Consider the following 26,670-nt stretch of genomic DNA (forward strand, 5'->3'; position numbering starts at 1 on the left):
GTTTCGGGCAAAATCAAGCATCAATTGAAGCAAAATGTTGTCAGAGTTGTTCCTGTCGGCCATTTTGATGTTTGGGACCTCTGTCCTTTCTCTTACTTTGAAGGCGCCTCTCTGTCCGCTCTCTTACTTTGAAGGCGCCTCTCTGTCCGCTCTCTTACTCTGAAGGTGCCTCTCTGTCCGCTCTCTTACTTTGAAGGTGCGCCTCTGTCCGCTCTCTTACTTTGAAGGCGCCTCTGTTTCCGGCACTTAGCTTAGCCTGCTAGCTGTGAGCAGCAGCCTTCATGTCTGTGATTCTTTGTTTTTTTTTTGTTGTTTTGTGACGTTGAGTTTGTTGTAGAAAAAGTTGGTGTCGTTGTGTGAAAATGTCTAAAGTCCAAATGCTGAGAGCGTTGGTGAAGCAGCGACTAACTGCGGCTGCTGAAGAGATATTTGGGCTGTTTGAAAGAACCATAGCAGAGTACGAGGAGGAACTTTGTCGTTCCAAAGAGGAGAACCACCGACAGCGACACCTGCTGGACACCGTCTTTAACCCGGACGTTCACTTACAGGCAGCAGGTTTGTGATACGACGATACGACGTTTTGTTTTTCTCTTTCTCTCTCTGTATTAAACATTTTTCATTTATCAACATGTTGTACAGACATAACAGTGGCTGCCGGTTTAATTAGGGCCCGAGTAGGACAACGTCCTACGAGGACCCTGTTGTAATTTAGTTCGTAACTTTTTGATCAAAGTTTGTTTTTCCAGTTATTTCGTTAATTTTTTTATTGTTTTGGAACAGGGGTGGCCAAGTTCGGTCCTCGAGAGCCACCTTCCTGACACTCTTAGTCTCCCTGCTCCAACACACCTGAATCCAATGAAAGGCTCATTAATCTTTCATTGGATTCAGGTGTGTTGGAGCAGGGAGACAACTACAACCCCTGGCAATAATTATGGAATCACCGGCCTCGGAGGATGTTCGTTCAGTTGTTTAATTTTGTAGTAAAAAAGCAGATCACAGACATGACACAAAACTAAAGTAATTTCAAATGGCAACTTTCTGGCTTTAAGAAACACTATAAGGAATCAGGAAAAAAAATTGTGGCAGTCAGTAACGGTTACTTTTTTAGACCAAGCAGAAGAAAAAAATATGGAATCACTCAATTCTGAGGAAAAAATTATGGAATCACCCTGTAAATTTTCATCCCCAAAACTAACACCTGCATCATATCAGATCTGCTCGTTAGTCTGCATCTAAAAAGGAGTGAACACACCTTGGAGAGCTGTTGCACCAAGTGGACTGACATGAATCATGGCTCCAACACGAGAGATGTCAATTGAAACAAAGGAGAGGATTATCAAACTCTTAAAAGAGGGTAAATCATCACGCAATGGTGCAAAAGATGTTGGTTGTTCACAGTCAGCTGTGTCTAAACTCTGGACCAAATACAAACAACATGGGAAGGTTGTTAAAGGCAAACATACTGGTAGACCAAGGAAGACATCAAAGCATCAAGACAGAAAACTTAAAGCAATATGTCTCAAAAATCGAAAATGCACAACAAAACAAATGAGGAACAAATGGGAGGAAACTGGAGTCAACGTCTGTGACCGAACTGTAAGAAACCGCCTAAAGGAAATGGGATTTACATACAGAAAAGCTAAACGAAAGCCATCATTAACATCTAAACAGAAAAAAACAAGGTTACAATGGGCTAAGGAAAAGCAATCGTGGACTGTGGATGACTGGATGAAAGTCATATTCAGTGATGAATCTCGAATCTGCACTGGGCAAGGTGATGATGCTGGACTTTTGTTTGGTGCCGTTCCAATGAGATTTATAAAGATGACTGCCTGAAGAGAACATGTAAATTTCCAGTCATTGATGATATGGGGCTGCATGTCAGGTAAAGGCACTGGGGAGATGGCTGTCATTACATCATCAATAAATGCACAAGTTTACGTTGATATTTTGGACACTTTTCTTATCCCATCAACTGAAAGGATGTTTGGGGATGATGAAATCATTTTTCAAGATGATAATGCATCTTGCCATAGAGCAAAAACTGTGAAAACATTCCTTGCAAAAAGACACACAGGGTCAAAAAATAGTCCTGATCTTAATCCAATTGAAAATCTTTGGTGGAAGTTGAAGAAAATGGTCCATGACAAGGCTCCAACCTGCAAAGCTGATCTAGCAACAGCAATCAGAGAAAGTTGGAGCCAGATAGATGAAGAGTACTGTTTGTCACTCATTAAGTCCATGCCTCAGAGACTGCAAGCTGTTATAAAAGCCAGAGGTGGTGCAACAAAATACTAGTGATGTGTTGGAGCGTTCTTTTGTTTTTCATGATTCCATCATTTTTTCCTCAGAATTGAGTGATTCCATATTTTTTCCCTCTGCTTGGTCTAAAAAAGTAACTGTTACTGACTGCCACAATTTTTTTTTCTTGATTTCTTAAAGCCAGAAAGTTGCCATTTGAAATGACTTTAGTTTTGTGTCATGTCTGTGATCTGCTTTTTTTCTACAAAATTAAACAACTGAATGAACATCCTCCGAGGCCGGTGATTCCATCATTTTTGCCAGGGGTTGTAGGAAGGTGGCTGTCGAGGACCGACCTTGGCCACCCCTGTTTTGGAAGCTGGTTTTGTGTTTTGGGTGTGGGGGTTTTTTTTGTTTGTTTGTTTTTTTTTTTTTTTGCTCCCAAATTGCCTCCCAGTTAAAATTTAAAGATATTTCAAGTATTTTGTAATTTCATCTGTCCTTTCAAAAACATCTATTATACATTTTATAGTTTAATTCTGTGATGTGTGTTCTCAGTGTTTTGTTTTTTTTTACATTTTATGAATTCACAGCTTTCATACTAAAGTACGGGAGAAGGTGGGTACAACATCAATTTCTGGCAAATTGGCCAATCAGACAGTTTTGAATTTATCAGTGCACATGTGCAAAGAGCTAACTCACACTTCCGGTTCACAGGTCTTCCCTGTTTTTGAAGCAACACAACGGCTTAAAGAGCCAAAATAAGTTACACTGTGTATAAACAGTTCAGAAGTCAGTATTTTTCTTAATTATTTATTGTGCATTTGTTTTGTGTTTGTGAATGCAATACAGGTAAGGATGGGAGCAGTCTGATCCAGTATCGGTATCTGCTTCCTATACCAATGTAATTCAATTCGGCATTTTCCAATACTGGAGACAAGCCACATCTGTGAAACCTCTCAAGTGCTGCTTGCTCTCTTCTGTTTGCTGCTGAGTGTGTTGGGGGGGGGTTTGAACTGAAGCAGAGAACTTCAGACTAGAGCGGTCTCTTCCGCAGTCAGTGTTGCCACAGTTACTTTGAAAAAGTAATCCAATTACTGATTACTCCTTGAAAAAGTAACTTAGTTACTTTACTGATTACTCAATTGTAAAAGTAACTAAGTTAGATTACTAGTTACTTTTTTAGTTACTTTTCCCAGCTGCCGACAACAACCCTCTGCCACCTCAACATGACAATGTATCGTATCGTAACATGACAATGATACCTGTTTTGCCAAAACTCACTTTATATTCACCCTTTCTTGACTTCAATGAAAATACTTGTTTTATAAAAAGTAAAATAAAGACCTTTTTCTTGACCTCATATTTAACTGTTGACAGCACTGTAACAGTAAAACTTGCAATTTTGAACCTACATTGTTTATAAATGTAACTATTAAATTCTAACATTTTTCTAACATTTAAATTCTCTCTAAACATTTTACTTGTCGAAATTATTATTATTTTAAGCAATATTAGTAGTTGTAGTAAAAAACGGCTTCAAAACTGGACCTTTAATCTAGGGGTGTTGTGGGGGTGGGGGGCACATCCCTGCCCCACGCCCCCATTCCATCTGGATTCGCCCCTGCTTTGGCGTTTGAGCACAAAGAATGGATAACATTTATTTATGCAGAAAACAGGACCAGATTTACAGGTAAGAAAGTTTTATTGCGTTTTCACATCATGTGGTCCTCAGAAAGAGAGTTTAGGTGCATTTGAGTGGAAAATAGTGTTAAGTTGTTGACGCGTCGCGGAGGATCAGCTGTTTTTAACGACCAGATACAGAGCGGCTCAGCTCAGAATTCTAAATAAAGGAGAAAAATAAAGCATAAAAATGTCTTTGTAAAGCTCAGTGCAGGTGTGCTGATCACCGCGCTTTAAGAGGTGAGGACGAGTCGAGCAGCTGCAAAAAAACGCGGATGAAAAGCTCACAGCTCACTGAAAGTGGGCAGTTCAGTCGAACCCCGACCTCCTGCCCACAGACCAAGTTTAATGCTGCTATCGACCCACAATGAAAAATAATAGTAACGCACAGTGACATGGAGAAGTAACTTTAAGCTGATTACTGATTTGGAAAGATTAACGCGTTAGATTACTCGTTACTAAAAAAAGTGGTCAGATTAGAGTAACGCGTTACTAAGTAACGCGTTACCGGCATCACTGTCCGCAGTGTTCTAGCCATGAGTGACGGCAAATTTCCGCCTTGCTCTCGGGTTCAAATTGTATGTGCTGCTGAGCACAGATTTTCCAAAAAAGTAACGGTATTGTTGCTGAAAAATCAGCCGCTTCAGTGTCACAAGGCTGTGAAATGCTATGAAACGGCAGCTCAGAGCACAGGTGAAAGGAAAAATCTAGAGTTCCTCGCGTCAGCATTACTGATAATACATTTATAAATTTACAGTTGAAAGGCTTTGTGTTTCCAAAACATTTGCTCAGCACAAAAACAGAGAGAGAGCGTGATTTTTTATTTTTTACTCTCACACTTGCTTTGACAATGTAAATGTATGCTTCAGTCAGAGACAGAGGGAGCGAGAGGGCTTAATTTATTATTTTTACTCCAACACTTGGTTTGACAAGGTAAACATGTTTCCCATATCAGTAAAGCTCCATTAAAATTGATGAGGAGAAAGAGAGAGAGAGAAGAAGAGAGAGAGTGGGGGCTGTCTTTTCTCTTTTAAGTCCTATAAAAATAAGTCTATAAATAAATCTATATATCAATAAAAGTACTTAATTCTTTCACCAAAACATCAACTCTAGGCTTGCATCTTAGATGTACCTTCTGGCAAATTGTAGCTGAACTTTCAGGTCTTCTTTACCCTCCTCTGAACACTTCATCATGAAGCTGTGTAACTGGAAATACAAAGTATCCTCATAAAATCAACAATGATGATATTAAAGCAAACAGAGCTCTGGTATCGGAATAGTATAAGTATAAGCAGATATTCAAATTCGGGTATTGGGTTCGGATCGGAAGTGAAAAATGTGGATTGGTGCATCACTATTTGTGCTGCAATGCATCATGGGAGTTTGGGGTTTTAAATGTTATTGTGGTTCATGTTAGTTTAATAGTGTTGTTCATGTTTGATTCATTGTTTTTGTTGTTCAATTGGTTTAATCAGTTTAGTTAAGTTTTGTTGCTGGTACCATAAGTGAGAAGTGTATTGAGTGTGATGTCTTCCAATACCGTCTCTGTTTGTGCTTAAATTAGAAGCATCTGCTTGCAGCAGAATGGGGAAAAGACAAAAAGCTCTGCATGCGTGTTTGTAACTTTGATCACGGAGAAACTTAGGACAGCTGACATTTGCTCTTTGGTATGTTTGTGTATTTTGGGTCAAGGATAAATGCCACCAAAACCTAACATTGATAGGACTAAAATTTTTGGAGAAGCTATAGATATTAGCAAACATTGCTCACTTCATTCTGGACTCACATGCCATTCCAGCAGGGGTCAGTAAATCATCTTTCATATTAAAACCGTACTGTACTGAACTGGTGGAGGAGGATTTTCTTAAAAAGAAGACCTGAAAGTTTAGCTACAAATTACCAGAAGGTACATCTGAGATGCAAGCCTAGATTTGATCTGTTTTGGTGAAAGAATGTCCTTCTCCGCGCTCCTTCACTATGAAGCTAAGAGTGGTGCTGTAAAATGCAAAATTTTCACTGTGTACGGTTTCGCCAGTTGCCGCCAGAGAAGCCTGTAACTTTTTCTGGGTTGTCTGGGTCTCTTGGTGGCTTTCCTCGCTCTTCTTCGGTTTTTAAGAACCGTCAACTCCACACAGATTTACCACAGTGTCACACTGTTTGTATTTCTTATAACTGATGTCAATAAAGTCCGAGACATATTCAGTGGCAGCTGTTTTAACCCCCAATTTAGACGGACGTCTAGCTGAATTTGACCAGTATATAATCAGTATTAAGGTTGTAGAGTCTCTCAAATGTCATAAAACTGTCGCTGTCTATGAGGAACGTTTAACCCTCAGGGGTCCGAGGGCATTTTTTGGACAGTTCACTTGCCTGGCATAAATGTTTTATTATTGCTGTTAACAGCTCTCCCTGCATCCCACAATCAAGTTTTGTCTCTTTTTTCAAGACAATCTGTGCTTTCAGAATATATATGTTTTTGTTGTGTTTTCTAAGTGTAATAAAGATTTACAATCAGAAATAAGAAAGGAAAAATAAAGCAAAATAATTTTCCACACACATTTATTCAAAACACATAGCAAACTATAATAAACAACTGTTTTGACACTTTAAAGGTAATTTGAGGTCTTGTGTGAAAAACTGTACAACAAAAAGGCTCCAACAGTAAACACAATTGCACATTTTGAACATTATATACAAAATGGTCTATGCGTTTTGTTGTCCATTGATATGGTAAACAGTGGTTTACACTGAGAAAGCAACAGAGTTATCCAGTAACATTCAAATGCAAACTAGTGGAGTAATCATGATAGTTACACACTCTTTGTTTGAGCACGTGAGATTGTCATCAGAGGCTCTCCATCTGCTCCGTCTGCATTCACTTTTGCTGTGTGTAATGGCGCAGGGCACACTGAGTATGTACTAATAGTATGTACTCACTGGAGCACCCAGGGGGCTATTCAAACGGGACAACTAGTAACATATCACTCCTGAAATCGATCTTTGGCTTTTCATGTGAGGTAAATCTGCCCTACGATTGGATTTTGGAAAACCATGTGATTGGACACTCACATTGCGCACGTCATCACACAGCTTCTATGAGGAGTACAAAGATGGTGGACAGTGGCTCAAAAGTCCGCAGAGTTAACTTTTCAGCAAAAAAGTAAGTTTCTTTCTCATATCATTAAAAAGTTATTTATAATTTAGTAAAGCTTGGTCTTAGCCGTCGTATGCGACAGCGTCGGCCCCAGAGGGTTAAAAGAGAATTAATTTTGAATAATCCCTTTAAAAAAAGCTGACATGCAGGTTAACTGAGGAAAACAGTCCTTAAACCCAGAGAAAAGTTAATGGGCTACATAATGTGTTCACAAATAAAAACGAACGTGACCAGCCGCTACAAGTCTCAGAAAACTAAAACTATCCTAAAACTCTGCCTTCAGTTCCAGTGAAAAGGACCAACAGTGACAGCCAGTACAAGGCGTTGATGCATGTAAATGGTTCTTTCCACTCGGACTGAGAGCAGATTTTGGTAATAGTTTTTTTGGGCTTGTATCGGCTATAGACATCTGGTCATTCATATTTGTGAACACGTGTTCGGAAATTACGTATGATCCGGCGAGTCGACTATCACAATAGTTGTTTGTGGCAGCTCTAACAACGACCACAAAAGACTCCAAGCTGTCACTGATGTTAAAGGGGGCAGCACATGGTATGAAGAACAGGGGGGTGTCAACTTTTGACCAAGCTCATGTGGGTCGTTTCTGTTGTCATTATGATTTAAAAAGAGGAAACACAGCTCTTTGACAATAAATGTCTTCAATAACCACTTACCATGAGGGGAAAAATTTTATCATTCATATTCTCTGAAAAAAGGCCCAAAAAAACCCCAACTCTGCCAGGGTATGTAAACTTTTGAGCACAACTATAAATGGGAAAGGCCGGCATGCTTTATCCGGTAACAACCGTTATCTGATTATGAGAAGCTGGATTTCTCCCCAGTCCTCTGATTTCTTCGGTGCATGTAAACCATTAATCAGTTACTTCATTGTTTTATATCTGCGCATGTGGAAAAGCAGTTGTGACTCACATTTCCGGAGGTGCAGCGGGATGACCTGCCACCTCGCTGTGCCTCGTAACATCCCTCTTCAGATCACAAAGTTCAAAGTCCTTCGTGTGTCCAAAAAAAATTTGACAGGACACCCAGTCGTCCATGAATGGCCCTGTGTGTTTCTGTGTTCTAAAGAGCAAAGTTCTTGCTGATCGGTACGGTTTATAGACAAATGTATTAAAGTTGAGCGGAGTTTCCTAAAACCATGACATCCTAATTCAGGTGCAAGGTCATCAACTCTGTGAACCTCCTCGCTAAGAGAGAAGGGGGGGGGGGGGGGACTCTATGCTTTCCCTTCAGGAGCTATCCTTTCTTCTTTCTCCAGTTCTAAAGAAATCCAACTAATGAACAGAAATAAGAGCTTTTATTACAGTTAGACAATCCAACCACTAGGGGCAGTGTGCAGCCACAGTCCAGTGCCTGGAGGCCAACTCCAGATGTAGAGATGCTGCCTTGGTCAGGGGCAGAGAAAGGAGCAGACCCTAAATAAGCAGGTTTTTGATTGTGGGAGGAAACTCACACAGACATGGGGAGAACATGCAAACTCCACACAAAGGACAGGAAGCGAGGCACCGGTGCCAACCACTAATCCACCAAGCCGCCATGTAATCATCTAAACCTGTTTTTTCCAGTTATCGGTTTACTGATGTGCATGTAAAAGGTGAGAGATCAAGTTATTTCAGTTTTCCGATGACTAACAATTATCTGATTGTTATGGTCCTGTAAACTGTGCCAGTGATTGTCTTCTGTGCAGGTCTCCTGCTCTCTAGCACAGGACAGTAAGCAGGGACCAGCAAGATGGAAATGTGATCTAAGGATCCAAGATGGGGGTGGGGGGCAGCTCCATGTGTCCCCTGTCCATTTGTGTACATCCTATCAGGTGTACTGTCACCCTGAGCAGGAACAGTGGTGTGTTGAGGAAACATCAGGAGCGTATCCTCCAACTGTGTGTTGTTGACCCCTAAAACTTGAATCTCTGTAAATCATGAATTATCCACAAACCATTAATGAAAATTTGTGCAAACCGTGAATATCTGCTAACTGTTAATAATTTTGCTAACCGTGAATAAAATATCCCACAAAATGTGAATGCAGGTCTTGCAAAATGTGAATATCTTTCATGACATATATTTTCTTTCAGTTTAAGTAGCTACTTTACGGATTTCAGTTTATGGATCAATTACTTCAGAAAATCTGGATCGCAAACCATAAAGTGGGGGGGCTCACTACAGTGAGATGTGGAGGCGAGCCACGAGTGGGCGCTCACTTCTGATGTCATGTTCCTGGCCCCATTGGGCGTGACCTGCTGCGGGGACAGTGGCAGGTGGGGAGTCTGGTACAGCTGTCAAACGCAGGTGTCCTAATGCGAGCTCGGGGAGCAGAAGGACAAAAACTCACTTGATCTTGATTTTCAGTGTGAATACACTGACTATCTTACTGAGAATAATCTTTTTGAGCCACTGCAGTCTGCTTTTAGAAAATATGATTCCACAGAGACGGCTCTCACTAAAGTGGTGAATGATCTTCTGCTTACAATGGATTCAGACACCACTATGGTTCTGTTGCTGTTAGATCTCAGTGCTGTGTTTGATACCGTGGATCATCATATTCTACTTGATAGGCTGGAAAATCATTTTGGGATTACTGGGAGTGCCCTTGCATGGCTGACATCATACTTGACCAGTCGTTCTCACTGTTTTGTACAGTAACACTACCTCTGACCTTAGTGAAATGAAATTTGGGGTTCCACAGGGGTCTGTCTTAGGCCCCCTGCTTTTCTCCCTTTATATAGCACCCCTTGGGCACCTATTGCGGCGTTTTGGGATTACCTTTCACTGCTATGCTGATGATACTCAGTTATACATGCCGATAACTGCTGGTAATCTCGTTCACATAAAATCCTTAGAAGATTGCCTTGCAGCAGTGAGAAGTTGGATGTCTAGAAACTTCCTACTTTTAAACTCTGATAAGACTGAAATGATGGTTCTTGGTCCAGTGAGACATCTGCATCAATTTGACCAGTTAACCCTCAGCCTAGGCTCGTGTGTCATATATCACACTGACAAAGTGAGGAACCTTGGGGTAATTTTTGATCCTACATTGTCCTTTGGCCTCCACATTAGAAATATTACGAAGACTGCTTTCTTCCACCTGCAAAATATAGCGAAGATTTGTCCCATCCTGTCTATGGCTGATGCTGAAATCCTGATCCATGCATTTCTCTCTTTTAGATTGGACTACTGCAATGTTCTATTTTCTGGTTTACCGCAGTCCAGCATTAGGACTCTCCAATTGGTTCAAAACTTTTGACACGAAGCAGAAAGTTCAACCACATTACACCCATTTTGCCGTCTCTTCGCTGGCTTCCTGTCCCAGTGAGATCAGATTTTAAGGTTCTGCTACTAGTCTATAAAATTATTCACAGACTGGCACCTCCCTACTTAGCTGACCTAATTAAACCTTACGTACCGGCCCGAGCTTTACGTTCTCAGGGTGCAGGACTACTTTGTGTCCCTAGGGTGAATAAGAAGTCTTCGGGTCACAGAGCTTTCTCTTATCGTGCCCCTGTTCTGTGGAATTATCTCCCTGCATCAATAAAACAGATTCTGTGGAGACTTTCAAGTCCAGACTTAAGACGCACTTATTTTCCCTTTCATATGGCTAGCATACTGGTACAGTTTTATTATGCTTTTTACTCTTTTCTTTCATTTTATTAGTAAACAGAGCATGCCGCGGCCTCAACTTTATCTAAATTCTGGGTCTTTTAGTGAAGCTTAGGGTTAGTGGCAGGCGATCACCTTAGTATTTCTTCTGTTTTTCTTGTTTAATGATGGCAAATTATACTGTATTTCTTGTCTTTCTGATGCCTGATTCTGTTTTTTTTCTCTCTGTTTAAGGTGCAGCGCCATCCAGAGATGGGTGTGGTATTTGTCCTGTTCCTCCTGTCCTGTGCACCAACAGCTTTTCTTGTATATTCGTCAGTGAATTGTTCTGTAATTTGTGTCTGTATCATGGCCCAAGCAGAGGGTCACCCCTTTGAGTCTGGTCTGCTTGAGGTTTCTTCCTCAGATGGAGTTTTTCTTACTACTGTTGCTCTGGGGGTTAGTAAGATTAGACCTTACCTGTGTGAAGCGCCTTGACGCAACTCTTTTGTGATTTGGCGCTATATAAATGAAAATAAATTGAAATTGAATACAGACCGTGAAATCATGGCCTCACAATCCATCTGACTTTTTGGGTTTTAAGCAGGAGGTGTCAGAAAAGTTGCCACAGGGAGAATTGGCTTGTGTTTTCTAGTTTTGCCTGATAGGTGGTTGGGATCCGCGCAGAAAAAAATGGCACCTGTCGACTAAGAAAACTGTTTGGCATGCTGCTGCTTAGCCAGGTTTCAGTCCAGATGAGAACACAGCAGTTCTGCATCTCCTGCTGTCTCAGTCCAGATAAATCCATTTTCTTGTCCAGAGCTTGGATGCTGGACAGAAAGATTGATGGAATGGCTGGTCTGTCAGCACCAGCCTGTCACTTCATCAGCAGGCCCCTCTTCTGTTTCCTGGTACGCCATCCTCTTGCCTCTGAACCGGTGCAGTCTGCTCCTCCAAACTGCTGCAGCCTGCCGAGCGCTGCTATGAGCGTCAGAGGAAGTGAAGCTGAGAAGTTGTCATTTAGTTACATGAGCTCACCTGAACTCTGCCTTATTAAAGAGCCACTCACATAATCGTGCTCGCTAACGCTAGCATTATTAACAACGCCGTTTGCACCAAGAGCTAGAGAAGCCGCTGCATTGGCGTGCGCCGTCATGTTGCCTTCTTTCTTCAGGAATGTGAAGATTTTGTTCTTCATGATGTCTGTCTTCATATTTCCCTGCAGATGTGCACCATGAACTGTTGATGAGGAAAAATGAGGTTCCTTCTGAGAACCAACACTGGTGCTCCAATTTGGATCTGGAGAACTCAGATAGCCCACAGAGGAAAGTCGAACAAGGAGATCTCTGGACCAAATTAGAGACTGTCCATCCTCCAGCTGTGGAGGAGGCACATATCAAGCAGTCCACATGGCCTCAAGTCCTTATGAAGAGTGAAGACGATGAAGACAAACTGTCCTCAGAAGGTCATCAAAGCCAAACTGAGGCAGAGTCTCGAGCCAGCATGAAAACAGAATGTGATGAAGCAGACTCTGGAGGACTGGAACCAGAAACAAACTTGCATCCTGATGCTGGTGAGAAAATTTCAGACCCCAAACAGTCTGGGAAGGTTGGGACTAATAATGGCAACAAGACCAGAGAATGTGATTCAGGTTTAAACACTCCAACAAATATCAACATTCTGGTAACTGACAGAAAACATAATACTGTTGAAAAACCATTTGACTGCTCTGAGTGCAAGCTAATGTTTCGCTACAAGAGTATTCTGAATCGACACATGAAAATTCACAGCGGAGAGAAACCATTCAGCTGTGCTGAGTGTCCAAAAAGGTTTTTACTCAAGAGCAACCTTCAGAAACACATGATGATTCATACAGGAGAGAAACCCTATGTTTGTCCCATCTGTGGGGCACGATACAACCACAGTACAAGATTAACTGAACATATTCGGAGCCATACAGGAGAAAAACCCTTCATCTGCTCCGTGTGCAACAAAAGCTTTGGAAGACGGTCACACCTGACCACTCACATGCACTGTCACGCCAAGGAGAAACCCTTCAGTTGCTCAGTCTGTGGTAAAACATTCACCCAGAGTTCAAACCTCAGTGTACACAAGAGGATTCATTCTGGTATTAAACCTTTTAGCTGTTCAGTTTGCAGTAAAGGTTTTACACAAAAAACAAACCTAATAAGTCACATGTCTGTCCACTCAGGACAAAAACTGTACAGATGTAATGTTTGTGGTAAAGGATTCAACGAGAAGTGCCGCGTAAGAAAACACAAGTGTCTGGAGGTGTCACACTTTGACAGACTGAGGCCGCATCTGTGTACTGACACAGGAGTCATGCAATCTCTTCCTCAACAGTGATGGACTGCAGATTTGACTCCATGAAAAATTAACCACCTTCATTTATGTTTCCAAACTGCATGAGGAGAATACTGAAGTTTGTCCTCCCTGTTCTGGGTTTGGTTTATGTTTGGTGGTAGGTTGAAGCTATCAAATAAAAGCTCAGCGTTTGTCCTGGTGCTTGGATGACCTTGGTTCTGGATTTATCAACAGTCTTTTCAGGTTGTGGAGATGGAACACTGTCAGAGGTGGATGATGTCACGTTTCTATCTGATGCCTCCAACAGTTTCATAGTTGTGATCCTGAACTGCTGTTGGACCTTTAGAACAAACATTTGTTCTTTCCTGGGTGTTATTTGCGCCGCTGTCCTCAGTTATGTAAAGCCTGTCTCGTCTTAAGTTTCTTGTGTTTTCTATAACAGACTGTAGGCTTGTGGTACAGTGAATCTTTTGGGATGGTTGCTGAGGAAGAACCTGAATTGGGAACCTTCATGATCGTGTGGAAGCCTTGGTGAAATTCTTCAGATTAAAAATGTCTCTGCTGTTAAATGAAAGAAAGCACTTGTTCTTTTGTTAGACCATTATGTAAAAAGGTTTCCTGATTAAACCTGAATTATGTCAGTTTGTCAAACGCTTTTACAAGTACGTATTTTCTGGACTATATGGCGCACCCGGTGACGCTGTTCCTCACCTGCCATCATGGAAAGAAAAAATAAAATGAAAAAAATTTAGTGGGTATATTTATCCAGTGCTTTGTACTATAAAGTTATTTTCCTTTTTAACGTCACCAGTTTTTGATTTTTTTTTTTTTTTTCTTCTTCAAATTTGCTGAATCATCCTTACCCCACAAAGTGAGATCTTGCATGGAATCCCAGACTGAGGGAGATTGACAGTCATCTTGTGTTTCTTCCACTTTCTAATAAATAATCATAACAGTTGTTGTCTTCTACCAAGTTGCTTGCCTGTTGTCCTGTAGTCCATCCCAGCCTTGTGCAGGTCTACAGTTTTGTCCCTGGTGTCCTTAGACAGCTCTTTGGTCTTTCTTGGCTATGGTGGACAGGTTAGAGTGTGATTGATTGTGTGAACAGGTGTCTTTTATACAGGTAACAAGTTCAAACAGGTGCAATTAATACAGGTAAAGAGTGCAGAATAAGAGGGCTTCTTAAAGAAGAACTAACAGGTTTATGAGACAGAATTCTTGCTGGTTGGTAGGTGGTCAAATACTTATTTGTTGTAATAAAATGCAAATTAATTATTTAAAAATCAGACAATGTAATTTTTCTGAATTTTTCTTTTTAGATTCTGTCTCTCAGTTGAAGTGAACCTACAATAAAAATTACAGACCTCAACATTCTTTGTAGGTGGGAAAACTTGCAAAATCGACAGTGGATCAGATACTTATTTGCCTCATTGTATTTAAAATTTTATTTTGAACTGTTCTGTGTGAGGCACCTTGAGGCAACATTTGTTGTGATTTGGTGCATTATAAGCTGATTAAATTGATTAAATTTAACATTTAATTATGCAACCTAATACCACCCCCTATCACTAGTTTCCAATTCTACAAATTCTTACATTGGAAAAGTTTCAAGGTCAAAGTCCTGTTAGAAGTGTCTTTTCTTAAGCTAAATTAGATATGATCAAATGCCAGGAGGATGTATTTAAGTTCATGCACTTTTTTGTCGTGTTGTCAGTTTCGTGTTTTGTTTTTTGTTGTTGTTGCTTTTCTGACTTTTCATTTTCTTAATTATTTTCCAGATAATTTCACAGAACATTGGTTATCTCATTGCTTTTTGGCACTTGGTTTCCGACTGATACCTGGAAGATGATGATAATAATAATAATAATAACAGCTTTTATTTAACCAGATAAAGGTTGACCTGGCCAAGAAAAGCAGCAGCACACGTCATAATAAACAGGTTAACATCATCAAGAGAACGTTAAAAACAAATAAAATACAGATTCGATTTTAAATGCATGGGCATTGTGCAAAAGAATTCCATTCGCAGTCTCTTAGAGCGGAAGGCATTCCAAGAAGTTAATCCAGACAGTTTCAGTTCAGGTTGGAGGACATTCCAATCAGAGGGAGCAGAAAAACTGAAGGTTTTCTTTCCCATTTCAGTGTGAACACGAGGTAGACAGGCAGGCAGGTGGTGGAAGTAAATCCATAATAGAATCCCTAACAGTTACATAACTGCAGTTTCTGTAATTATAATTTAACATACAGATTAAATTCAAACATCTGTAAAGTAAATACATTTGCATGTATTTATTTGGCAATATTACATGGACTTAAGATAATTAGACAAAGGACAACACACAAAACAAATGACTTTTTTCCACTGTGGTTCTCAGAAACAGGAGAAAATACAACAGGTAATAAAAATACAACAAAACAAAAAATACAGCACTTTTAATCAGAGAGTTTTCAGCATGGAAACATTAGCACACCAGTTAGCTTCTAGTACTGCCTAAAAATTAAATATTACAGGTTTCACTAATGACCAAACACCACACATAAACTGTGGTGAAAATAGTTTGGGGTATTTTTGGCCAATAATTTATGCTCAGTTAGCATTGGCATGCTAGCTTTAGCTTAGCAGGCCTAAAGCCTGGCTCACACTGTGAATGACAGAAAATAAAATAGCGCTCATTTCTGCTTTATGTTTAGAGGCAGCAGTAAAAGTACACAAAGTGTTCGCGCATTATAACAATACACGTAAAATAATCCCTGTTCACATTTCAGAGTTCTGGAGGCGTCTCTTTGACAGCATACAGCTGACACAGCTTTGTGTTTATGACATTTCATGTCAAACATTCAATGTGTTAAAAAGCTGTCTTTTTGTAAACTAGATTTGACTGAGCAGTGAAAAATTAATTTGGAGAAATTTCACCACAATAATCACCACTGTGTAAAGCTTCATCTGAACGAATCACCCATTTGATGAAAGAAATGTGCAATTTGTGACATGTTGATAATGTAGCTGCATTCTCACTGGTTTAAAAGTAGGTGAAAAAACGTTCAGAGGGATATCGGCCAGTTTTCAATCAAAATCAACTTTGAAATTATGATTTGAGCTTAATGGAAAAGGCCTTTCGATAATATAACTGTGGGACAAACTCGGTACAGAACAAATGACTTGGTTTATGCACAGATAGCAAGTATACAGATTTGTTACAGGAATAATCTCAGTACGTGACGAGTTATATCTTTTTCCTCACTGTAGTCTTATTTTGAAGTGTTTCCGGTGATAGTTGATGTGTTTGGGACTTGACAGTGGCAGAAGCATGTTAAGCTAACACCAAAGAAAACCAACAAAGCATCCAAAATATCTTTTTGCAAATAAAAGAAATGGAACAGCGTAATGAAAATTATTTTTTCAGAAGCAGAAGTGATGTAGCAGAGAACAGGTTTGTTTTCTTTTTAATGCCGGAATTGTCTATATTGCTCTGCCAGCATTGCTAAGCGAGTTGGGGCTAGAGTGCCTTGATAGATAGAGTGGCGTCAACTCAGAACACGGTGGCGCCATTTTGGTTCAAACTGCGCTGAACTACTGATTGGACCTTTTTATGTTTTAAACATTTTTTCTTTTAATCATTTAACCACATACAGCAACACATCCAGGTACAGGTGCTATCAAAACAAATAAAAAAAATAGTTAAGATATTTACATAAATTTAAAATTTGACAGTTTATTTAATTAATTTAAAGCCTGATTTATGCAGCTGCAGCTCTGTAACTCTGTGTCATACAGTGACGTATGTGACAGTTTAAAAGTTCTCTGTCTCTGGATTTTGCTTTATTCTGGATTCTTTCTACAATCATCACCTCCAAATCAAAGGTTAACTGAACATTTTTGTTGGGAAAGTGTAGGAACACGGACCCACAACAGGGGGCGCAAATGAACGGACAATGGAGTAAGTCAAAATAACAACGCTTTACTGTTGTGAATGTGCACAACGAATACAACCAATTACAGAAATGGACAAAAGTCAATACACAAAGGTGTCGTGTGGGCAGGCTCGAAGATAGGAGACGCCTCTCCAAGGTAAGACCGGAACCACACGGCTTCCTCCGCCACAGGACCCCGGGAATACTGGAGCCGCCAAGTCCCGAACTCCCAGGTGGCCACTGCCTCCGCGTGTCGGACCTGGTACTGCTGGCGAGGGAAAAAGAACAGTTAGATGGGGGCGCGTTTGCACCCAGAACTCCGAACGGCAGGAAAGGTACCTCCACCTCTCGTTGGAACAGTAAACCAATAACTAGCTCAGTCAAAACTGTGTACTCAGTAGGCTTTGATATGTTACCTCTCTGGTAGAAACGATATCTCGGCAATGAGGTGGAGATGCCGTCCTGCTGATATACCCCACTGATGATTGCCGTCAGCTGTCTCAGGTGATGGGTGACAGCTGTCACCGAGGCTGCTCCCGTGAGGCAGCGGCGCCCTCTGGTGCCTGGAGCCCGCACTCCAGGCAGGGCGCCCTCTGGTGATGGTGGGCCAGCAGTACCTCCTCTTCAGCGGCCCACACAACAGGACCCCCCCCCTCAACGGGCGCCTCCTGGCGCCCGACCGGGCTTGTCCGGGTGGCGACAGTAGAAGTCGGCCAGGAGGGCCGGGTCCAGGATGAAGCTCTTCTTCACCCAGGAGCGTTCTTCGGGACCGTACCCCTCCCAGTCCACCAGATATTGAAAGCCCCGGCCCATCCGTCGGACGTCCAACAACCGGCGCACTGTCCAAGCCGGCTCGCCATCGATGATCCGGGCAGGAGGTGGTGCCGGACCGGGTGTACAGAGGGGCGAGGTGTGATGGGGCTTGATTTTTGACACATGAAATACTGGATGGATCCGCAGTGAGGCCGGAAGCCGAAGCCTCACTGCGGCGGGATTGATGACCTTGAGAATTTTAAACGGACCTATGTACCTGTCTTGGAGTTTTGGGGAGGCCACTTGCAGTGGAATGTCCTTGGTGGACAACCACACTTCCTGCCCGGGGCGATACGTAGGGGCCGGGGTCCGCCGCCGGTCTGCATGGGTCTTCGCCCTCATCCGGGCCTTCAGCAAAGCAGAACGGGCGGCACGCCACACCCGACGGCACTTCCGCAGGTGGGCCTGGACCGAGGGCACACCGACCTCTCCCTCAACCACCGGGAACAACGGGGGCTGATACCCCAAACACACCTCAAAGGGGGAGAGGCCGGTGGCTGATGACACTTGACTGTTGTGGGCGTACTCGATCCAGGCCAGATGAGTACTCCAGGCCGCCGGGTGCGCGGCTGTCACACAACGCAGTGTTTGCTCCATTTCTTGATTGGCCCGCTCTGCTTGCCCGTTGGTCTGGGGGTGATACCCGGACGAGAGACTGACCGTGGCCCCCAGTTCCCGGCAAAAGCTCCTCCAGACATGCGAGGAGAACTGGGGACCGCGATCGGAGACGATGTCTGATGGTATCCCATGCAGGCGGACGACGTGGCGGACCAGGAGGTCCGCTGTCTCCTGGGCCGTTGGGAGCTTCGGGAGGGCCACGAAGTGGGCCGCCTTGGAGAATCGGTCCACTATCGTGAGGATCACGGTGTTTCCCTGGGACGGCGGGAGGCCCGTGACAAAATCCAGGCCGATGTGGGACCAGGGGCGATGAGGCACGGGCAGTGGCTGTAGCAGTCCCGGAGCCTTGCGATGGTCGGCCTCGCCCCTGGCACAGGTGGTGCAGGCCTGGATATAATCCCGGACGTCGGCCTCCAGGGACGCCCACCAGAAGCGCTGCCGGACAACTGCCACGGTTCTTCGCACCCCTGGATGACAGGAGAGCTTAGAGCCGTGACAGAAGTCCAGGACTGCAGCCCTTGCCTCTGGTGGGACGTAAAGTCTGTTCTTTGGTCCAGCCCCGGGGTCCGGGCTTCGTGCCAGGGCCTCCCGGACGGTTCTCTCTACGTCCCAGGTGAGGGTGGCCACGATAGTGGACTCCGGGATGATGGGTTCCGGTGGATCCGACAACTCCGCCTTGACCTCGTCTTCGTGTACCCGGGACAAGGCATCCGACTTCTGGTTCTTGGTCCCGGGCCGGTAGGTGATGCGGAAGTCAAAACGGCCGAAGAACAGTGACCAGCGGGCTTGCCTGGGATTCAGCCGCTTGGCGGTCCTGATATATTCCAGGTTCCGGTGGTCAGTGAAAACCGTGAATGGCACGGACGTTCCCTCCAACAGGTGTCTCCACTCTTCAAGAGCCTCTTTCACCGCAAGGAGTTCTCGGTTGCCGACGTCATAGTTCCGTTCAGCCGGGGTCAACCTGCGGGAAAAATAGGCACACGGATGAAGGACCTTATCGGTCTTCCCACTCTGGGACAGCACAGCTCCTATCCCTGAGTCCGAGGCGTCCACCTCGACCACTAACTGGCGACTAGGATCGGGCTGCACCAGAACGGGTGCAGACGAGAAGCGCCGTTTCAACTCCTTGAACGCGGCATCGCAATGATCCGACCAGGTGAAGGGGACTTTTGGTGAGGTCAGGGCTGTCAGGGGGCTAACAACCTGGCTGTAGCCCTTAATGAACCTCCTGTAGAAATTTGCAAAGCCGAGGAACTGTTGCAGCTTCCTACGGCTTGTGGGTTGGGGCCAGTCTCTCACCGCTGCAACCTTGGCCGGATCAGGAGCGACGGAGTTGGGGGAGATGATGAACCCCAGGAAGGACAAAGAGGTGCGGTGAAACCCACACTTCTCGCCCTTAACAAACAGCCGGTTCTCCAATAACCGCTGCAGGACCTGACGTACATGTCGGACATGAGTCTCAGGATCCGGAGAAAAGATGAGTATGTCGTCTAGATATACGAAGACGAATCGGTGCAGGAAGTCCCGCAAGACATCATTAACCAATGCTTGGAACGTCGCGGGAGCATTTGTAAGACCGAACGGCATGACCAGGTACTCAAAATGACCCAACGGGGTGTTAAATGCCGTCTTCCACTCGTCTCCCTTCCGGATCCGAACCAGGTGATACGCATTCCTAAGATCAAGCTTGGTGAATATCTTGGCTCCATGCAGGGGCGTGAACACCGAATCCAACAAGGGTAAGGGGTATCGGTTACGAACCGTGACTTCGTTCAGCCCCCTGTAATCAATGCATGGACGTAATCCGCCATCCTTTTTCCCCACAAAAAAGAAACCCGCACCCATCGGGGAGGTGGAATTCCGGATCAACCCGGCAGCCAAAGAGTCCCGGATGTAGGTCTCCATTGATTCGCGTTCAGGTCGTGAGAGGTTGTACAGCCTGCTGGACGGGAACTCAACGCCTGGAACCAAATCAATGGCACAATCATACGGGCGGTGCGGGGGAAGGGTGAGTGCCAGATCCTTGCTGAACACCTCCGCAAGGTCATGGTACTGCACCGGCACCGTCCCTAGATTGGGCGGGGCTCTGACCTCCTCCCTGGCCTGGGAACCGGGAGGAACCGAGGAACCTAAACATACCCGATGGCAGGTCTCGCTCCACTGGACCACTACCCCGGACGGCCAGTCGATCCGGGGATTGTGTTTCAACATCCAGGGAAAACCTAAAATCACACGGGAGGTGGCCGGAGTCACAAAAAACTCGATCTCCTCCCGGTGATTCCCCGACACCACCAGAGTTACTGGTGGTGTCTTGTGAGTGATTGGAGGGAGTAGGGAGCCATCTAGTGCCCGTACCTGCACAGGCGAGGTAAGTGCCACCAGAGGGAACCCTATCTCCCTGGCCCATTTGCTATCAAGCAAATTCCCTTCTGAGCCCGTGTCCACCAGTGCTGGGGCCTTCAGGGTTAAATCCTCATAAAGGATTGTAACTGGGAGTCGTGTGGCGATGTGGGTGTGTCCCACGTGCACGTCTCGGCCCCCCCCTAGCCCAGTGTCTAGGGGCGGGCGTTGGTGTTTAACCGCTCGGGGCAGTCTCGTACCTGATGCTCAATCGAGCCACAAACAAAACACGCTCCGCGGGCCAGCCTCCTCTGTGTGGCCGGTGCCCTAAATGTTGCCCTACTCGTGTCCATAGCTTCGTCAGCAGGGGGAGCTGTGATCGCACGGAGCGCAGGGGCCGTGGAGCGTGGGGAGGGCGGAACGCGGTTGGAACCGGAAGGGAGAGGGACGACGTGTGCCTGGCCACGCCCTTCGTCTCGTTCCCGACGGCGCTCATTTAACCGATTGTCTAATCGTATGACAAGATCGATAAGCCCATCCAAATCCCGCGGTTCGTCCTTAGCCACCAGGTGCTCCTTGAGGACCAATGACAGTCCGTTTACGAAGGCGGCGCGGAGGGCAGTGTTATTCCAGCCGGACCTCGCAGCCGCGATGCGGAAGTCGACTGCATAGGCAGCTGCGCTCCGGCGCCCCTGTCTCATTGACAGCAGCACGGCTGAAGCGGTCTCTCCTCTATTAGGGTGATCGAACACTGTTCTGAGCTCCCTCACAAACCCATCATATGTCAGAAGGAGCCGTGAACTTTGCTCCCAGAGCGCTGTAGCCCAAGCGCGTGCCTCACCACGAAGCAGATTTATCACATAAGCTACTTTGCTAGCGTCGGTCGCGTACATGACGGGACGCTGTGCGAAGACGAGCGAACACTGCATAAGGAAATCCGCGCACGTCTCCACACAGCCTCCGTACGGCTCCGGGGGGCTTATGTATGCTTCAGGGGATGGTGGGGGGGGTCGTTGGACAACCAGTGGAACGTCGCTGTCACGCACAGGGTCTACGGGAGGGAGAGCCGCAGCGGCGCCCAGAGGGCGCGCTTCCACCTGCGCGGCGAGAGCCTCCACCCTGCGGTTCAGGAGGGCGTTCTGCTCGGCCATCAAGTCTAACCGAGTCGTGAAAGCGGTGAGGATCCGCTGCAACTCACCGATTACCCCTCCCGTGGACGCCTGTGCGCCTTGTTCTTCCATTGGCCGTTCAACAGCCGGTTGACGCCCCTCGGGATCCATGACGCTGGCCGAGATATCCTGTTGGGAAAGTGTAGGAACACGGACCCACAACAGGGGGCGCAAATGAACGGACAATGGAGTAAGTCAAAATAACAACGCTTTACTGTTGTGAATGTGCACAACGAATACAACCAATTACAGAAATGGACAAAAGTCAATACACAAAGGTGTCGTGTGGGCAGGCTCGAAGATAGGAGACGCCTCTCCAAGGTAAGACCGGAACCACACGGCTTCCTCCGCCACAGGACCCCGGGAATACTGGAGCCGCCAAGTCCCGAACTCCCAGGTGGCCACTGCCTCCGCGTGTCGGACCTGGTACTGCTGGCGAGGGAAAAAGAACAGTTAGATGGGGGCGCGTTTGCACCCAGAACTCCGAACGGCAGGAAAGGTACCTCCACCTCTCGTTGGAACAGTAAACCAATAACTAGCTCAGTCAAAACTGTGTACTCAGTAGGCTTTGATATGTTACCTCTCTGGTAGAAACGATATCTCGGCAATGAGGTGGAGATGCCGTCCTGCTGATATACCCCACTGATGATTGCCGTCAGCTGTCTCAGGTGATGGGTGACAGCTGTCACCGAGGCTGCTCCCGTGAGGCGGCGGCGCCCTCTGGTGCCTGGAGCCCGCACTCCAGGCAGGGCGCCCTCTGGTGATGGTGGGCCAGCAGTACCTCCTCTTCAGCGGCCCTAAACAACAATTTTCCTCTTTTACTGACTGTGCTGTACATGTGATGCAGACTTTTCTGATCCACTTATCAGTGTGCGCGCTGTAAAAACTGCTATAATATGATGGGAGATGAAGGATTAAAAGCAGAAAAGTGTCAAATCACAGCCTTTTCTGTCTGATGTAACAGGTGCACATCAGGATGTGGGTCAGCGTCTGAGCACCGTGTGAAAAATAAATGGTTGGGCTTTTAATCACAGAAATGACTTCTCTCCCACTTTCCACAAATTGACGAGTGTCAGAGCTGAACATTAATTTGTACCTCTGCACGTCCAGACTGCTCGGGCTTTTTAATGGAAATACAGTGTTTATTACATAGAAAACAATACAAAAACTTTGGGACTTTTTTTTTTATCCGGTGACTGTGAATATCTGGTTTATACGATGACGGTTTAGGTGAGTTTTACTGGACATGGGACTGAACAATAAATTTACCTCTCAAAGCTTTGATGATGAAGTCGGCTTCCATCCCACACAGCTGATTTTATTTTCCCAAATTTTTCTTCTGTTCAGATCTGAAGAGAATCTGTACATCTTCAATTTTCAATTTATTTTCATTTATATAGCAGCAAATCACAACAAGGTTGCCTCAAGGCACTTCACACATGTAAGGTTACCAACCTTAACCTAACCTTACCAACTCCTAGAGCAAGAACACAGGCGACAGTACTAAGGTGATCACCGGCCACTAGCCCTAAACTTCACTAAAAGACCCAGAATTTAGATAAAGTTAAGGCCGGGGCACACTCCATTTACTAATAAAATGAATTAAAAGAGTAAAAAGCATAGTAACATTCTGTGCCAGTATGCTAGCCATACGAAAGGGAAAATAAATGTCTTAAGTCTTGACTTGAAAGTCTCTACAGAATCTGTTTTATTGACGCAGGGAGATCATTCCACAGAACAGGGGCACGATAAGAGAAAGCTCTGTGACCCACAGACTTTTTATTCACCCTAGAGACACTAAGTAGACCTGCACCTTGAGAACGTAAAGCCTGGGCCGGTACGTAGGGTTTAATTAGGTCACCTAGGTAGGGAGGTGCCAGTCCGTGAAAAATTTTATAGGCTAGTAACAGAACCTTAAAAGCTGATCTCACAAGGACAGGAAGCCAGTGAAGAGATGTCAAAATGGGCGTAATGTGGTCAAACTTTCTGCTTCGTGTCAACCGTTTTGAACCAATTGGAGAGCCCTAATGCTGGACTGTGGTAAACCAGAAAATAGAATATTACAGTAGTCCAATCTAGAAGAGATAAATGCATGAATCAGGGTCTCAGCATCAGCCATAGACGGGATGGGACGAATCTTGACTATATTTTGCAGGTGGAAGAAAGCAGTCCTAGTAATATCTCTAATGTGGAGGTCAAAGAACAATGTAGAATCAAAAATTACCCCAAGGTTCCTCACTTTGTCAGTGTGATGTATGACACACGAGCCTAGGCTGAGGGTTAACTGGTCAAATTGATGCCGATGTCGCACTAGACCAAGAACCATCATTTCAGTATTATCAGAGTTTGAAAGTAGGAAGTTGCTAGACATCCAGCTTCTCACTGATGCAAGGCAATCTTCTAAGGATTTTATGTGGATGAGATGACCAGCAGTAATCAGCATGTATAACTGAGTATCATCTGCATAGCAGTGAAAGGTAACCCCAAAACACCGCAATATGTGCCCAAAGGGTGCTATATAAAGGGAGAAAATCAGGGGCCTAAGACAGATCCCTGTGGAACCCCAAATTTCATGTCACTAAGGTTAGAGGTAGTGTTACTTTACAAGACACAGAACGACTGGTCAGGTATGACATCAACCATGCAAAGGCACTCCCAGTAATCCCAAAGTGATTTTCCAGCCTATCAAGTAGAATATGATGATCCACTGTATCAAACGCAGCACTGAGATCTAACAACATCAAAACCGTAGTGGTGTCTGAATCCATTGTAAGCAGAAGATCATTCACCACTTTAGTGAGAGCCGTCTCTGTGGAATGATATTTTCTAAAAGCAGACTGCAGTGGCTCAAAGAGATTATTCTCAGTAAGATAGTCTACGAGCTGCCGTGACACCACTTTTTCCAGAATTTTAGAGCAAAATGATAGATTTGATATCGGACGATAGTTTTTCAATACACTAGGGTCAAGATTAGGTTTCTTAAGTAATGGTTTAATCACTGCAGATATGAAACATTTAGGAACAGATCCAGAAGTTAAAGATTAATAATTTCCAGCACAGTTGGCCCAAGAGTGGACCACAGGTCCTTAAACAGTTTTGTTGGTATTGTTGTGAAAGTGACGTGACACGGACCCACAACAGGGGGCGTTAATGAACGGACAATGGATAAGCCAAAAGTAACAATTTAATGTTGTGAATTGCACAACGACGTACAGACAATAACAATATAGCGACTGTCAATCATACACCAGGTGACGTGTGGGCAGGCTCAAAGATAGAAGACGCCTGGCGAGAGAAGAGCCGGATCCCACACAGCTTCCACCACCAACGGAGCTGAAGAACACCGGAGCCGCCAAGCCCTGCGCCCCAGGTGGCCGCTGTCTTCAGCAGTCAGACCCGGTACTGCTGGCAGAGAACAGAGACAGTCCTGATGAGTGTGAGTTCGCACACTCAGTAATCCCACAGTCAGTGTTCAGTAAAGGAGGGAGAACCTCCACCTCCAGTCACACACTCGTGCAGCTCCTGTTTAAACCACTTATCTGGTTGGAGTGTGAAGCGAAGCCGTCGCTGATCACACCAAACGCCAATCCCACAGATAAGAAAAAACACCACAGGATAACGGCTGCAAAAGAAGTTCAGAGTATTACTCAACGTTTTGAGTCAGCAGAGAAAATTACCTGAATGGTAGCTGATTTCTCGGCAGGGAGGTGGAGTTGCAGTCCGGCCTTTATGGTGGTGGTGATGAGTAGTGGATGAGTGACAGCTAGTACGGATGATGAGTGACAGCTGCCACTCCTGGTCGCTCCGACGCCCTCTCGTGCTTGAAGCCCGCACTTCAAGCAGGGCGCCATCTTGTGGTGGTGGGCCAGCAGTACCTCCTCTTCAGCGGCCCACACAACATGTATAGTATCAAATAAACAGGTTGTGCTTTTTGTTGACATTACAAGTTTTGTCAGCATGCCTAGTGAGATACTGTCAAATTCTGTAAATCTAGGTAATACCTCAGTAGTGGCGCCCACATCAATATCAGGGTGTAGTGGCTGGGTTAAGGCATGCTGGGATATGTTTATCCCGATGTCTTCTATTTTCTTCTCAAAGTAATCCAGGAAATCTTGTGCTGTAAAGGAGAGCGAACTATAGGTGGTTGTCCATGAATAAGTGTTGCCACCGTGTGGAACAAGAACTTTGAGTTATGCTTGATTTTTTTGATCAAATCAGAGTAATAGGTCCACTTTGTAGCCAGTAGTGCATGCTTATAGTCTAAGATAGCATCACACCATGCAAGGTGGAATACTTTTAATTTTGAGCGACGCCATTTCCGTTCTAGACCTCTTGCTTTATGCTTGAGGTCACGCAGATAATCATTGAACCAAGGTGACTGTGATTTGGGGGAGCATGATTTTTAACACAGGTGGTGCAATCATGTCGAGTGTAGTTTTGAGCACTGAGTTTAAACTATCCACAAGTCTGTCTACTGACTGGGTATTTGTCAAATGTGAAGCTAAGACATCAGGCAGTCTAGCTTCGAGTTCAGTCTTAGTTGAGGAGTTGATGCGTCGCCGTAAAGATATATAAGGTTGTTGTTCCACTAACACGGCAGTGAAACTGTAAACTTAATAAGTGAGTGATCAGAGACATCTTGAAGCCCAAGCTGTGACTATTTGTGCCTCCAGATGCACAGCAACCCAACATTTTCAGTGAATAAATAAAATAGCTTGATTTAGATGCAGACACATTAACAGTCAACGCTCTTTTTGCCACAAGATGGCACCAGGAGTCACGTGACCAATTCCCCCCGACCCGTCATGTCGCCCTCTCTCTA

General features: G+C 44.7%; 1 protein-coding gene across 2 annotated transcripts in view; it reads left to right on the plus strand.

Annotated features, from left to right (window-relative positions):
- The first annotated feature begins 313 nt into the window (after positions 1-313).
- Positions 314-26,670, plus strand: part of LOC117525401 (zinc finger protein OZF-like) — a 108,493-nt gene continuing 82,136 nt past the window's right edge. Inside the window, exons 1-2 of one of the 2 annotated variants that reach the window (XM_034187262.1) lie at positions 314-555; positions 11,897-13,717. In XM_034187262.1, coding sequence (XP_034043153.1) covers positions 363-555; positions 11,897-13,038 — 1,335 coding nt within the window. In that variant the 5' untranslated portion in view covers positions 314-362 and the 3' untranslated portion in view covers positions 13,039-13,717. Of the gene's footprint in view, positions 556-11,896; positions 13,718-26,670 lie in introns of those variants that run through there. The other variant, XM_034187263.1, reaches the window with a different exon arrangement.

Source organism: Thalassophryne amazonica, chromosome 14 (assembly GCF_902500255.1).
Source record: "Thalassophryne amazonica chromosome 14, fThaAma1.1, whole genome shotgun sequence".
Lineage (NCBI taxonomy): Eukaryota > Metazoa > Chordata > Actinopteri > Batrachoidiformes > Batrachoididae > Thalassophryne > Thalassophryne amazonica.